This window comes from Pleurodeles waltl, chromosome 2_1, assembly GCF_031143425.1.
Source record: "Pleurodeles waltl isolate 20211129_DDA chromosome 2_1, aPleWal1.hap1.20221129, whole genome shotgun sequence".
NCBI lineage: Eukaryota > Metazoa > Chordata > Amphibia > Caudata > Salamandridae > Pleurodeles > Pleurodeles waltl.
Window position 1 is genome coordinate 208,682,021 of NC_090438.1, and position 16,840 is coordinate 208,698,860.

General features: G+C 41.2%; 1 protein-coding gene across 1 annotated transcript in view; it reads left to right on the top strand.

Moving 5' to 3' along the window:
* The window catches only part of EOLA1 (endothelium and lymphocyte associated ASCH domain 1), a 38,790-nt gene that overhangs the window by 17,104 nt on the left and 4,846 nt on the right, over positions 1-16,840 (top strand). Inside the window, exon 2 of the mRNA XM_069212412.1 lies at positions 934-1,220. Coding sequence (XP_069068513.1) covers positions 968-1,220 — 253 coding nt within the window. The 5' untranslated portion in view covers positions 934-967. The remainder of the gene's footprint in view (positions 1-933; positions 1,221-16,840) is intronic.

Below are 16,840 nucleotides of genomic sequence, written 5' to 3' on the forward strand. Positions count from 1 at the left end.
ATTTAAAAGCAGTCACGAACATGGAGGTCTGCTGACTACAGCAGGCCTCCATGTTTGCGAGTGTCTAGACTCGCTATGGGGCCGCAATTTGCGACCCACCTCATGATTATTGATGAGGTGGGTCATTGCGACCCCATAGCGAGTCGCAGACGGTGTCTGAGACACCGTTCTGCATTGGAAATTGCGACTTGCAATTTGCAAGTCGCTCCGACTCGCAAATTGCAAGTCGCAAATCCCAACTTTGCTACATCTGGCCCTAAGACTGAGATGAAAGGGAAGTAAAAAGGAGAAAATTAAAGAAAGAATTCTTCAGATTAAAATAGGCTGCAACATTCCACACTGTCAGCTTCCAACTCCTCAATCAGGTGGGTTCTGTATTTTCTCGGACCAGCTGACTGGCAGTTATGGGGGATCAAGTCTGAGGAATCCTCCAAGTTATCAGTAAGTATCTCATGATCAACCTGTTGGAGACATCTGGTGTACCTATCTGTGTATGTTCTACAGGAAGTATAAGGTGCTTTACGCAGGACAGGGCAGTGTGGGGGAATGCCATCTAAAACAAGATTACTGTAACCGAGATATGATGGCATGGAGGCTTGGAACCTTGTAATTGGGACTGTATTAGACAGCTGAGTTTTTTTCTCAATTACACATTTACTTTTACAATATACAACTGCAGAATTAGGTTGGTAAATGAAGTTGCCAAGACTCGCGCAGTTTTGGTAATGTATAGAGCTAGAGTTTAAAAACTAACTGCCCGGGTTCTAAGGGCAGGAACTAGACCATATCTCTAAAAACATAGCCATGTTAATGCATTTTCTATACACCTGCTTTGTTTATTCTACTACAGAAACATTTTATCAACTAATTAAACTGAAGTGTGCATTGTATTTGGCTATGCAATGTTTAACATGCCCTTATCTCTCAAATCAGGAGACAGGGAGAGACCTTAGTGACTTCAAAAAGCATGAAATGTGGCTGCCTCTCCTTCCGGCAACCTTATGCTGGATTGGTTTTGAATGGCTTCAAAACAGTGGAAACTCGCTGGCGACCTGTACTGGCTGAGTACTCAACCTGCACTATTGCTGTTCACATCGCCTACAAAGATTGGGATGATTGTGCTTGGAAAGATATTCTTCTAACTAAACTTAGCATGTCACCGGCTCAAGTTGACAATTTGTTATACTCAGGGGATCGATTTGGCAGAGGAGTTATCGCTGGTAAGTGGTGGGAATTTTATGAGTGTTTCATTATTTTGAACTGTTGATAAGGGCAATAAGCCTGTTTGGGTGGGTGGAGGGGGGCAAAGCGAGGACATGTCTTGCTGCTTTTTGTAAGTGATAAGTGCCAAACAACTCTCATGTGCAGACGTCTAGCGCAAGTAACAGATCAACAGCTCCAAGGGGGAAGGAGTTTTTAGGTACATTTTTAAGGGGTGTAATCACACACAAGCCTGCCCATCCCCTCCAGTGCATTTTCATGAGGTGGTCCATAATTCATTGTTTTAGTTATGGTCACTTGAGCGTTGAATGGCAACCGGTGCTGCGTAGGCCTTGACCACCAGTGTTTCGTTATATTGAACATTTCAGAGGGACAAAGAGTTTACTGAGGGAAACATAACCTGCAGCATAGTGTCTGCAAATTAGTCCATGCCCTAACAATACCTTCAAATATGTTGATATGGTGAGTAATCACATTTAATACCCCGTAAACTAAGAGGAATGTATCTTATAGGATGAGGATTAAGTCATTCTGTCTTGAGAAATAATAATTGGTTGCAGATTTAAATTAGATTAATTTAAGTGAGATTAAAAAGAGTATGGACTAGTGGGTACACTACAAAGGTAATTTACAATTTGCACATTTGGTAGTATTTTTTTTACTGATCACTCTTGAAAACTCTATTAATTGAGTTTTGACAAAATGTTAAATGAACCACACAGACAGACAACAAAACATTACAAGAAAATAGAACTTTTTTTGTTGTTAGTTAACTGAGAACAAAGTAAACAGGACTGTTGATTAACATTGTCAGGCATCAGTCCCAGTGAGATTTTAAACCTCCAGCTCTTGTTATAATATTAATAAATTAATTCAATGTATATTCCCATGTGATGGAATTTAAATAAATGTGGCACAATAATAGTTATGTAGAGCAACTGTACTAATAAACATACTTTTATATATTAATCGATATGGCCCGAAGGTCAAATTCCATTAGTACAATAAAGTGAACCTGATAGAAAAAAAAACACTGTTTACTGTTTTACAGATTGTGATGTTGCCTTACTGAACAAACATAACTGCCTGTGTCTGGGTTAAATAATTTTTACCTGTAGTGTAGATTTCCATTGTTGAGTGTTGGGGGAGGGGAAGGGGCCATGATTTACAAAGACTTGAATGGGTTGTAAACCCCACTCCCCCCTCCCCAGTCAACTAAGGTGATAAACAGCATATTACAGTAGGTGCTCTTGCATACATGGTTTATGACACAGTGTTTTAATGTGTCTTTGTTTACAAAAAAACAGTCTTAAGTACATCCACGGTACAAGGGGTCAAGTTTATGAAATGAGGCAAAATCACATTGAAAAAACCTCCTATCGTTCAATGGAGGCGTTTCCCTGTACAAAGGTACTGTAACATGAAATCAGTGAGGCATTAAAAAGTGTTTAGCATGGTATCAATATATGATATATACTTAAATTTAGACAGGGAGTAAGCAGTGTTTTGAATTATGTATATCACGCAGAGGCGTAGTAGCTAAGACAGATTGAGGCCTTCAGACTCTTATAGTTTGCATTTTGTCTGTCTGCTGCATTCTTCAAGTCTGTCTTTGATCTTACACTGTGATTAGTTTCTAATCCCCTGCAATTGCTGTATTTGCATGAATGTAGGGTAGCATGGATTAATAGCAATACCAAAGAACTATGACTTGATGTAAATGGGTATTTCCCATCTTGCTACATTAAATCTAATGACCTAACAGCTTCATAAGCTATACATCAATCCTCAGACACAAAGGTTCAAACTTTTTAAAAATAGTTTGCTTTCATTTTGCTGCTATTGCAGCCACTTAACGGGCATGCATGCCTTCTGTGTGTATAAAAAAAATAATGGTGTGTACTAACCCTGCTGCTTTTCTTAAAACATTGTCTGTGACACTTTGTAAGCTTGTACATTATATGGTATTCATATACTAGTAGTAATGAATAATTTTTATATTTATGGTATTAAACCTTATGTATCTTTATGACTGTTTTTAAGCCTGATAGCCTAATAGAGATATTTGACTGACTGACTGACAAAATAGTCCACTGGACGGTATCACATTCTGAAGTGTTTTGGTTGTGAATTACAGCAAGCACTTTAAACTTAACTGTCTTGGGTTTGCGTAGTCAACTTTAGAATTTTTGATTGTGTGAATTGATTTAGAGGTACCATAAGTGCTATACTAAATGCTTAGCTTTGTATTTTGTGTATCCTCCTAAAATGTTTCCTATGAAGACTAATAAACAGTGAGTATGAGTAAATAATTTTCAGTCTCACAGTGACTTTAGCCGTGGTTTAATCAATAGCGTATGGGAGAAGTAGTTGCATACCATTTTCTGTTTATCGTTCTACCCTCATATCGACATCAGTGTAGAAAAACACATTTGTAACCTTTCAAGCAATTCAAATACGAGCATCATCAATAATACGCTTGTCTGTCATAACCTATCTAGCAATTCTCTTTAATAGACATACACATGAAACTTAAGTTGTATCTATGTTTAAATTCAACCTAGTCTTCCCCATCAAGTGCACAAGGATTGATATCTGGCTATTAGGAAAACAGCTAAGTCATTATTGTAGTATAGGTAGCCTGCACCAAGTTTGTGCAAAACATATGTGTTATAATGTATGGAGATGTGGCCTTTTGTTCAATTCTGTGTAAAGGGTTAGACTGTTGGGGAGTCTTTATTACATCACTGGTTTCTGTGAAATTGAAAAGGGGATAAGGCTGTTACTTTAGGTGCCTGGCTCAAGTAGGAGGGAGAGGGGTTGATCCGCATGGAATAATGATACTTGGAAGAAGTACCACCGTGTGTCCAGCTATTTACTACATTTATTTTGCGACGACTCAGCCAGGCATAGATTGTCAGGAAGACCCCATACAAGGAACCCAATATGTGGTGATGTGACTATTTCATATTCATGTCGAGGTAGGACACGCTGCATTCCGAATTTATAAAGACATTAGAAGAATATACTCAGTGTTAACTTAAGCGTCTGCTTACTGTAAACAACCCAAAAGAATGGATTCTTGACACCAGAGTGATAAACTGTCTATGCTAAAAAAAAAAAAAAAAAATTTAATCAGAGCACTGATTTTCGGATGCTACCATGTCTACGTAACTATCAAAATAAGCAAAGGGACATGATGGATCAGCAAGCCGTCATAAACCTTTAAAGTACTTAGGCATACAGGAGGCAACTGACATTTTCAGCATGCAACCCCCTCTTGATCTACACACAGCCCTTGCTAGTGTGTTTGTACAACTTTCATGTATTTGCCTCCAACAAGTCTTGCTGTAGAAATATTTCTCATTTACAGTTAAATTATTGTTAACTGGCAATATTGTTCAATAGTAAGTTCAGGCAGGAGCATGTGTGTGAGCCGACAGCCACACTGTTTGCAGCATTTGCACAATCATGTGCACCTGACGCCGCAGGCCTTCATAATAAACCACTAGCAAAGTAAATACAATATGTGCTCCCACCCTCGAGATAAGTGAGCTTAATTCCTTCGCTCAAATTGCCTCGAGACTCCCTGTATCTACAATGTTGCTGGAAACTTCCTTCGTTCACGGCTAGAGTTCCCAGCATTCAAAGCATTTCCAACCTTTTTTTATCTTTCTTTCTCAAGATTTAATTTTCCTGTCACCACACTGCCACCTTCTGAGTTTCTTGGAACTGTAGTTACACAAATATAAAATCACATAAAGATTAGTATAATACTGTACGCCCATTTTTACTCTCCAAATTAATATAATTCAAGCAATAGTCACACCGCTGGCCTTTTTAGCACTACCAAGTGACCCTCCATTGAATAGGAGGACATTCATTGATACATTTGAGAACAATTTGGTGACTTTAGAAAGTAATGATTGCGCATCAACCAGAAAGAAAGCAATATTATTAGGTTCTCTGGGGAAAGAGGGACAGCATGCATTTAAATATTTACCACCAGTGTGTGACATCCAAGGAAGTGCCATGAAGACTTATACAAAGCGGAAAATCTGCAACTTCTAAATAGGTTTGGAAAAGCTATCAACATCGCAAGGAGATGCCAACAATTTTACACTCAACCACAACGTCCAAGGGAATCAGTAGATGAGTTTGTGGCAAGCATACATGACTCAGCAGCTAAGTTTCAATTTGGAGCAATGATTGAATAATTAATTCATGATCAGTTAATTGTGCAATAGTTGCAGTAAATAAATGCAGGAATCCTTGTGAGCAGCCAGCAATCCGTCTTTAAAGGATGCGATAACCATAGCTAAAGTGGCTGAAGAGTCAGAAAAATGCATGAAGGAAATGCAGAGATCTAGTGTGGAAAGCAACCTATGGTGGAGGTGGCAAAGGTGGACGAAGATACTGAAATGGTCAATGTGGTGAGGAAGAAATTATATAGTACGAGCCTCAGTTTAAGCAAAGCTGCATGCATGGAGACAGGAACAGTGACAAACCGCCCGGTGAGGAACCCATTGCAGGTCTTCTGTAGATGTGGAAGCTCATATCATATGGGGGATTTCAAAAATTTCACAGCGATAAACAAAGAGTGTTGCACCTGTGGGAGAAAGGGTCACTTTGCACATATGTGCTTCAATCAATAATATAGGTTTTGTGGAAGATGACGACTCAACTCCTAAAGTTGGTGATACGTGGAGAGACTGATGCAAATAATGAAAGTCAGAAAAGGAAATCACTACCTATACTAGTTTGGTCTCATCAGTATGACCTGCACATAATAGTGGACCCCAGGGCAGACAACCATGTGATGGTGGTGGAACATGGAGACGTGGATAAGGTCATGGAACAACATAAAGAAGTCTTTGACAATACGTTGGGACTGGGTAAACAACATGTGCAAGAATTAAGGCTAAGAAGAATGGGGTGCCAGTCAAACATGTAGTGAGGAAAATACCAGTTGCAATAGGGCATAAAGTCAAAGAAATATTAGAACAGTTGATCAAAGAGAATGTGATTGAGGCGGTGGATGCCACTGCAGGCTTTCTTCAGTGGTGAATACAAGAAAAGCTGATAACTCTTTCCGATTCTGTGTAGACTTGCGAAGTCTTAATGACAATGTTGTGATGTATTAATTACCTCTCCCCAACATCAACAAGTTGATCTTGCCATTGGCTGGGGGGTAAATAATTTTCTAAACTGGACTTAAGGAGTGCTTATCACCAAGTCCCATTACATCCAGATTCCAGGCACTACACAGCATTTATAACGTTGAAAGGTACATTTCAATTTAAAAGATGGCCATTTAGCTTGTGTTCTGCAGCAAGTATTTTCCAAAGACTGATTCCGACTATTTTAGCAGGTGTTTCGAATGTTGTATCCTTCCAGAATTACATTTTGGTATTCAGAGACACTATTGATGCACATAACAAAATGTTGAGTGAAGTCTTATCTAGGTTTGTCAATACTGGGTTAACATTGAAAAAAGAACAATGCAAGTTTCTCTTACAGGAAGTAGAGTACTTGGGATATTTGATAACTAGAGAAGGAGTAATACCCAAAACTGACTTGGTCAGTGCTATTGTAAACGCAGATGTACCCAATGATAAAGACAAGCTGAGATTGTTTATGTGTTTAGTATAGTACTATTCAAAGTTTGTATGTGATTTTTCACATAAAACGGAGAATCTGAGAATATTGTTGAGAAAAGGAAGTGAAGTTTTAGTTCTGTTCTGCTGGGGATTAAAACCGTTCTCACAGTAGATGCTAGTGCAGCTGGGATAGGAGCAGTTCTGTCCCAAATGCATGAGCGAGAAGAAAAGACCATAGCATTTGCCTTGCGTTCTCTGTCGGATTCAGAAAAAAATTATCCTGTCATAGAACAGGAGGCATTAGCTGCAGTGATGGAATTGATTAGAGGCGGTATAAAAAGGGAAAGGACAGTACTTGAGGCAGTCAGACCATTTCATACAATAGTGGAGGAATTGTCTTTGCAAGGTTAGGGAGTCATTATGAGAGGGAATCAGTTTGTGCCACCAGATTTAGTTAGACCTAGACTCGTAGGATTGGCACATGAGGGTCACATCAGGCAAGTGAACATCCTTAGGAGGATCAGAGGAAGGTTTTAATGGCCGCTTATGGATACTCAAGTCAAGAAATGGGTCCAGACTGCGAGGTGTGCAAAGAGTCAGAAAACCGTTTGAGAGATGGTGTGGAAGCCGTAGAGGACAAACAACATATTGATGCAAAAGAAACACGGGAGAAGGTTTGCTTGGATTTTATTGGTCCATTTTCCTTCTTAACTGAGCAAGAGAAATTTGCTGCAGTGTTGGTAAATGTAAAATCAAGATCGATTAAGGTGGTATTAATGGAGTCTGTATGCACAAGGTACACCATAGCAGTCCTAAGTGAAGTATTCAGGAGAGAAGGGTTTATAGACAAGTCGGCATCAAGCACGTTTGTACATCACTGTACAAACCACAAAGTAACAGTTTGGTAGAAAGGATGAACATATTTATCAAAGGTAATATGGAAATGGCATACACTGTGTTGTGCAGTAATGACTGGAACACAGCAGGTGAGTGACTGCATCCATTTATTTAGTACATAAGTACAAGGAGCCACCCCATGACACGTCCCGTCACTTCACCAACCTCTGCTTTCACTCTGTTCCCTTGACTCCCAGCCCTCGAGAATACAGTGTTCCACATTCTAATAGAACATAGCTATGACATATAATTTTTTTCCCCCTTTTTTTTTTTTAAATACCACCAACAACATTAATAAGGCTATACAGATATAGAGAAGTCTAACCATAATAAGAACGACCCCAACTTAAAATTAAGTAACCTACAAAATAAACTAAACAATAACTAAACCCCCCCCCCCCCAAACAAAGAAATAATACATAAACACAAACAGCTCTACACCCACATATGTTTACCCAACCGGCTTCAGCATCCAAAGCAAATATCTTTCCCGGTTAGATCTGCATACACACGCCTTTCCCCGATTCCAAAAGAAGACTTTTGCCCAGGAAGAACTTATACATCTAGCTTCTGCTTCCGAGGCAAATATCTTTCCCGGTTAGACCTGGGTACACACACCTTCTCTGATTCCATAGGAAGACTTTGTAAATTTTGTAAACCTCTATCCCTTTTCGGGAGATCCACTGCTGGACCGCCACTATCACAATCAACACCTGCGAGAGACCCTTCAGGTAACTTTACAATCTTGGCCATGTTCCACCAACGACCCCCATTCACTATTACTGCATTGCCACATGTTTTTATCACCCTTACAGGATCACCGAAACCGACATCACCTTTTCTTACAAACTTACTTTTTGTTACACATACTAAATCCCCAGGGAGCATCATACTTTGTTCGGTGGCCTTGATGGAATCATATCTTTTCTTCATTTGTTCCTGACCCAAACCAAAGTTCTCCCACCTGTCGACACACACCACATCTCTAGGAACCCTATCTCTTACTGAAATTGCTAACCAAGCAGGAAAAAAAAGAAGTTGGTTTGCGACCCCTTAACGCTTCAAAAGGAGACACCTTGGTCGAAAAATTTGGCGTAGAATGGTAAAACCACAACATGGTCTTGACCGCTTCTTCAGTGTCAAAGTTTTTGTTCCTAGCCCATTTTATACAATCCGCAACCACTCTATTCATTCTCTCAACCAAACCATTAGTTTTAGGATGGTAAAGAGAACTCTTTAAGTGTTTAATTCCATATTGTTTAAAAAAAGGTTCCATCTCAACATTAACCAATTGAACCCCGTTGTCTGAAATGATAGGTTCTGGAAAACCTTCCCGCGTGCATGTGTTTTTCAGGAATCTCACCGCATTGGATGCGGATGGAGCGGCACAAAAGCGAATTAACGGCCATCTGCTAAAATAATCCATGAGAAAAAAATGCATACCGCAGATTATGTGGTAGAAAACTAAATGGGCAGATCTTATTGATGCCTAGCTTCACCCAAGGTCTCTCTGGAAGGCTTATGGGTTGCAAAAGTGGAGTATACACCTTTAACCCTTTTTCAGCACTTTTGCAAACCACACACTTTTTCACAACATCATCCACATCCTTATCAATAGAAGGCCACCAATAATGCTCTCTTAACCTCCGTTTCATCATGGTTGCCCAAGGTGACCATCATGAGCAGAATTAATCAAACCAGCGCGAACACCGTATGATGGAATGCACTTTGTCATATCTCAAAAGTACCCCATCTTCAATAGAAATTTCCTCTGCAATTTAGCAAAACAGTTGCAAGGACAACAGCAAATTTCTCTCTTTCGGCCAACCATTAGTTACATATTCCCTCACCTTGGTTAGTATTTCATCTTCGCTAGCAACTTTCTTCCAGTCAGCTTCACTAAAAGCTTTACACAGGTAAATCAACACTAGCCACAAAACAATCCTCTCTATCTTCCTTTCCATCAGTCTCATCCAACTCATCGATCGGTAACCTTGAAAGGAAATCAGCTTTTACATTAACTCTACCTGGTAAGTGCCTAACTTACAGATGATATTGCAAGAGTTTAGTGGTTAAGCGAGGAATGCGTGGTGTAGTGTAATTGACCTTGCCACCTCTCAAGATATACAATAGGGCTTTATGATCAGTCAAAATTACAAATCTTCTGCCCCAACCATGACTCCTAAATTTCTCACTTGACTCCTAAATTTCTCACTTGCCCAGAAGCATGCCGGAAGCACCTTTTCAATCACCGAATAGTTAAACTCTGCTTCTCTCAAAACTCTAGAAGCGTAACTAATGGTGACTTCTCCCTGTGATGGCACTTGGGTCAAAACTGCCCCCAAACCGTACTTGCTGGCATCTACATGATAGTACACATCAACTGGGGATCATACAATCGTAGCGCCTTAGCATTTGTCATTTCTGCTTTCACCAACTTTAAGGTGTCCTGACACTCCTTGCTGCCCCAAAAGCAACATTATTCTTTAACATATTGCATACATTTCTCATCTTAGAAGCATAGTGAGGGATAAACCTGGCATAGAATTCGCACAAATCTACAAAAGAGCGTAACTCCCCGTTGTTCTTAGGAGGAGGACACTCCTTAACCGCCTTGACTAAGCCTGGTCTAGGTCCGATATCCTCAGAGGAAATGGAATGTCCTAAGCACTCAAACTCTTTCTTCCAAAACTCACACTTATCTGTTTTAACCACAACACCATATTCCATCTAAGAATAGCGTAATGTTGCACCAGTTGTCTTGCGAAAATGAGAACGTCATCCTGGAAAACCAAAACTCCATGGAGTTTCTTTAACAGCTGAGACATAATCCTCTGGAAAACTGAAGCGGCCAAGGCAAGACCAAAAGGCATCCTACAAAATTGAAAACTACCAAAAGGTGTATTGAACGCTATGTAATGTCTAGAATCACCCTCAAGCACCGCTTGGTGGTACGCTGATGCCAAATCAATTTTCGAAAACCATTCCGCACCATTAACACCTTCTAAGAGATTGTTAATCCTAGGAAGTGCAAATGAATCTATTCAAATTTCCTTATTTAAACTTCTTAAGTCAATGCACAACAACATCTCCCCATTAAGTTTGTGTGCCACCACAATCGGCGACAACCACAAATTAGACTCAACTGGTTCAATCACCCTGCTCACTTGCAACCTCTCCAACTCTTGCTTAAGATCATCTCTCAGACCGAAAGGGATAGACCTCAATTTGTGTTTGACTGGGACTGCTCCTTGTTTAACTTCAATTCTGTGCTTAAATCCCCTGATGCACCAAAGTTTACTCTCAAAAACATTAGGGAATTCATTGTACAGACCTTCCATATCCAACACACATGGTTCTTTGACTACCATCACCTGTTTGCTAGTGCAAGGTTTGAGCACCATTCCAAACGGGCCCTCATGGAACCAACCCAGAATATTAAGTCCCTTGACCGCCACATAAACCTTCCCATGGATCTTACGCGCTTTAAACTCCAAAATGTCTTCAATATAACCTTCAAGCTGTATTTGTCTGCCTTCAAACGAAACTAGAGCTCTATCAGGAGGAAACAATTTATTAGAACCCCATGTTTTCTTAAATACTTCTGAAGTAACCATATTAATTAGTGCACACGAGTCTACAAGCAGATGCAGCATCTTACCCCCAACCACGACATCCACATAGGGATCCACACATTCACAGGGATCACCTGTAACAATAGCATCATCCGCAAAAACAACAAGTGATGGACGGAATGCTGAACATTGTCAAACATTCACCCCCAGTCACAGATCTGGGTTTAATCCATCGTTTTTTTGCTGCCCATGCCATTCCAGTTTGGACCCAGCCATATACAAATCAGTCTTGACCCTGTTCCCCATGGGAACAGTCCAGCCCGAACTGCTAGGCCAGGTCTTCCCTGGACTGGAAACAAGCATCCTGGGACCGGTTTCGGGGTTTCATCCCTCATCAGCCAGGCTAGCTTGAATCCAGTGGCATGGGAAGCACGGGACCCACGTCTGGGCATACCCTTCCCACTTAGGGCAACAAATGCAAAAACAACAAGTGATGGACGGAATGCTGAACATTGTCAAACATTCACCCCCAGTCACAGATCTGGGTTTAATCCATCGTTTTTTTGCTGCCCATGCCATTCCAGTTTGGACCCAGCCATATGCAAATCAGTCTTGACCCTGTTCCCCATGGGAACAGTCCAGCCCGAACTGCTAGGCCAGGTCTTCCCTGGACTGGAAACAAGCATCCTGGGACCGGTTTCAGGGTTTCATCCCTCATCAGCCAGGCTAGCTTGAATCCAGCAAAACAATGGATTAAACCCAGATCTGTGACTGGGGGTGAGTGTCTGACAATGTTCAGCATTCCGTCCATCACTTGTTGTTTTTACAATAGCATCATCCGACACAACCACAATCATATCTCGGAACTCGCTTTCCAATTGCTGATCTGAAGCACAATCAGCTTCAGAAATACTGTTAACCTTCATAATTTGGTTCACGCTGTTCTGACACACTTTGGCAAAATGGCCCATACGTCCACACCTGCGACATGCAACTGCCCCTGCAGGACAACCCTTAGAATCTCTTCCATGTGGAGAATTGCCATATCTAAAACATATATTAGAACTTTTAAAGAACTGATTGTTCACACTTTTGTACTCTACGTGTAGAAACATTGCTAACAGCGTTGACTTTCTCCTCTTCTTTATACTGTGAAGCAATTACTTGAGAGCTACTTGTGCAAGTTCAGCGCTTTTTGCCACCTTAATAACTTCTTCAAGCAACGGGTCCCCCATAGTGAGCAACTTCTGCTGAATCCGCTTGTCACAACAATGGCCAGTGAACTGATCTCTGACCAGCTGATCGTGAAATGCCCCAAATTGGCACTGTGAACACAACTTCCGAAGCGCGCTAATGAAGTCATCAGTTAAAAAAATAATCTTGCAGATGAGAAGCTGAAAGAAAGTTCAATACACCAAAACACACTGTTGTCTTTGGTATTGGTGTGATTCTTTCTTTAAAAAAAAAAAAAAAAAAAAACAGAAGAATAACGCTTATCGCCACTTAGGCAGCATGCACAATATCTCACATAAACTGTGCACCTCAACGTAATAAGAGCTGAAAACAGAGAAAGCTGTGCGCATCAGCGAAAATCAAGAACTGTGGGTGGAATGCGCTAAGTTTTACAAGCCGTGTAATCTTGTGAAGATAATTGCATAGAAACCTGTGCAGCAAAAGTGAATTAAAGATGCTTGAATGCGTTCAAACCGGCAAAACTGATAGCTTGACACCATCTACGTTGCTTAGCAACAGTTCCGGGAAACTCTGATATACGTATACTTACACCACTGTAACACGCCGTCGGCTCAGTCAGGAGGCACGTACTCCATGCACGCGCATCCAGCTCGCGCCCACATGTCCGACTCTGCTCGCGCCGTAAACTTACGTCCCTTAGATCCGCTCCAGATCCTGAAAAAAGAAAGGGGCACGGCGGACAGAATGCCCTGCAGGCCTTCACCGACAGAAAGGCTTGTGTGTACAAAAGTCCTGAAAACTGTGACGAGATGAAATTCTTGAAGCTCTGGAAACACGGTGTGGACTCCTCAGGTGGGTCCAACCACTCGTCACCAAATCTATGTTGTGCATTAATGACTGGAACACAGCAGGTGAGTGATTGCTTCCATTTATTTAGTACATAAGTATAAGGAGCCACCCCACGACACTTCCCTTCACTTCACCAACCGCGCTTCCACTCCGTTCCCTTGACTCCCAGCCCTTGAGAATCCAGTGTTCTACATTCTAATAGAACATAGCTACAACACACTGCTAAGTTGTCTATTCAGGGAGCTGTTAAATGCATTTTGTGGGCTAACCGCACCGCAGTTAACAGTAGCATGGCTAGAATACCTTTTGAAATGAGAGGAAGGAAAGCAGGCACAAAACTAGTACTCTCTTGGATGAAGGTACCAACTAACACAGCCAGACATAAGAACGTCGAGTATAGTCCACATGGCCTCATTCTAAAAGAGGATTGGTTAAAGGATGAGCCAGGTGGTGTGGCAGGAGGATTATCTTATTTTCATGGTCCATACAAGGTACAGGAGATGGGCAGCAATTGGATCAAATTGGAGAACGGCCAGACTTGGAATTTGAGAAAGGTTGCATTGTACCAGAAGGGTGGTTTTATAAAGTCAACAGGTGAGATTGAAGACAAATGTTCTGCTTGGTTGATGATAAAGGACTCTGATTTCCTGAGTGACGAAGTGCTGTGCAACCTGCCTATGTGGAACCTGGGGATGGGGAACTGTTGCAGACCAGAGCAAGAGATAATCAGATCAAGAAGGATGCCTAGCTATTTAGGGGATTACATTTGTAAATAACCTGATGGAGGTTTCTTAGGTACATCTGTGATTATGTTAACACGTTACTCACTGAAAAAAAAAGGTTTCATATGTGTGTTTGTCAAGTTTCAATTATGGGTCTCTCATGTAATGTCACAGTCGTTATGTCACGGGCTACTCGTCGTTTATGTCTATGGCCCACTGGAACTGCAGAGAGGTCTTGATTCTAGCAGGTTCTGCCTTGACCTAGGTAGGGGTGACCCTTTCTGGTAGCCACGGTGCTGCCGACGGAGGAACGCCAAAAGCAGTCTGTGCCCTCCAGAAGGTGTCCCAGAGGAAAAAATCCAAAAGGGAAAAACATCTAAGCAGGAACTCCCTGGAACAAAAAGAAGCAAAAAGGTAAGTCTTCCATCAGGAAAAAAATACTGAAAGAATCTGGAACAGGTGAGGAAAATAACGCAAAAAAGTAGCAGGAGCGAAGATCACCACCAAAGGAAGTGTTGCAACACAAGGAGAACAAAAATCACTCACCTTATATATCCAAGAACAGGAAATGACCAACAGGAAGTAGAAAGTCACCATATTGGATTGGGAAAGAAGCATAGGAACATATGGAGAAAAGACACCATGTTGAAAAAGGTTCCTTAAGCATGCAGGGAAAAAGAAGGCATGCTGGGAAGAAGAAAGAACATGGCAGCTGAAGAAGCACATAAATACATGAGGAAAGGAAGAAAAAGAAGGAAAGAAAAAAGGACAGGCTCACCAGGTAAGTGAGGGCTGTGAAGGAAAGGTGCCCAAGGAAATACTGAGGGCGTGCCGCGCCCAGAACTCGCCGAGGCCTCGAGTGAGAAAGTAAAGTACAGCAGGGGCGCGGCACATCCGGCCGCGTGAATCGCGGCCTCGCCCGAGTCGAATGCTTGGCCCCACGGTGCAACACTTTACTTGTGGTCTATTCTCTCTGTGGATTATGTGAAAGGAAGAGGATGTATAATAATGTTTGGACATGTGACCTTCTGTTCCAATCTGTGTAAAGGGATTGAAGGGCAGAATGTTCAGGAGTCTTTTATTACATCACTGATTTCTCTGGAGTTTAAAAGGTGCCAACGCAGTTACTTTAGGTGCCTTTGCTGAAGTAGGTGGGAGAGAGGTTGATCCTGATGGAATAAAGATACTTGGAAGAAGTACCACTGTGTGTCCAGCAATTTACTCCAATATGTTTTAAGTAGTTACTAATCAGATGTGCATGGGGTACCACAGGTTATTACTATATATTGAAATGTTGCCAGACATGTAATAGTTGTGGGATTGTTTAAAAGTGGCTTGACATAGTTGTTGGCCTTAAATGGAAATGGCTCTAACATCTTTAGGAATTGTTGAGAGAATGCTGTGGCACACATTAAACTCAGCTCCTCCAAAACCTAAGTTCTTCCCTGTGGATCATGGCAAGATTATGACCCTACACCTGCTTGATAGGCCTGCCACCAACCACATTGTCAGAAGTGAACAATGTCAGTATGATCATGTGCTCAAACCTATCACTGCAAATTCAAGTTAACTAAGTGACCATAGGTGGTTTCTATACAGGGAGAACATTATCACATATCTTCCCTTCAAGTTTTGTCATATTTTGATTATGCCGTGGGGTCTACATGGGCCTTTCTAGATATCTAATCTCACAAGCCACAAATAATAGAGAATCTATGGTCATCAAGTCCAAAAGGTGAGCAGAAGGGGACCATATTACCTGCACACATGAGGTTATGCACTGATTACCATCTGCAGGAATTGCCTCCTTTATAGCCCGCTCTATTGCCCAGCACTCAATGTACGGAATACCACCAATCAATTAGTACAGTCATAAGATCCAAAATATTACTAATTAAAAAAAACCTACATTATTTTGAGATGTTGCTCTCTACTGGAACTTTATCACAATCCTGAACAAAAAATGATCATCAGAAGTCACTTAGCGTTTAGATTTGGCTGTACCCAAAATCAGGACCTAATAGACTCTCAGACTATGGGGGTTATTACAACTTTAGAGGAGGTGTTAATCCGTCCCAAAAGTGACGGTAAAGTGAGGGATATACCACCAGCCGTATTACGAGTCCATTATAACCTAGGGAACTCGTAATACGGCTGGTGGTATATCCGTCACATTTGGGACAGATTAACACCTCCTCCGAAGTTGTAATAACCCCCTATGAGTCTTATTGATGTGTGTGCACAACCTGCAACACTATCTCTTGCATTCTTTTTTCTAATTATTGCCTGTAGGCCTTTATAAAGAGGATAACTCTGTGCCAGTCACCCTGATAAATATTAGGGGCAAAAATCCCTGTTTGAAATAAGAGAAATAAGATTGTGCTTTGGACTTGCATAGAGATTTACCTTGCCACAGAGGGTGTTCATCTAACTCCTTCAGGTCAGGTCTTTTGTGGCCTCCATTCCACAAGGGCAGTAGAAGATCCTGCATGCAATCGTCCCTCTCCTAAATCATACTGTAGTAATTATTAAACACAAGACAAAGCTGCTAAAATTACTAGAAACATATATTAATTTTCAGTCCGTACTCCTAAAGCTGAAATCTGATGTTAATGATCTCATTTAGTTCTACATTTATCAAAGGTGTAAATGTTTATACAACCAAGGGTGAATGAATAAGCACACCTCTGGGGTGGAGGGAGGCTTGCAGATCAACCTGAGAGAGAGATCGGCTTCTCCAGCTTCAAAGGCTTTCATGGGAAATTAGGGAGACAATATATAA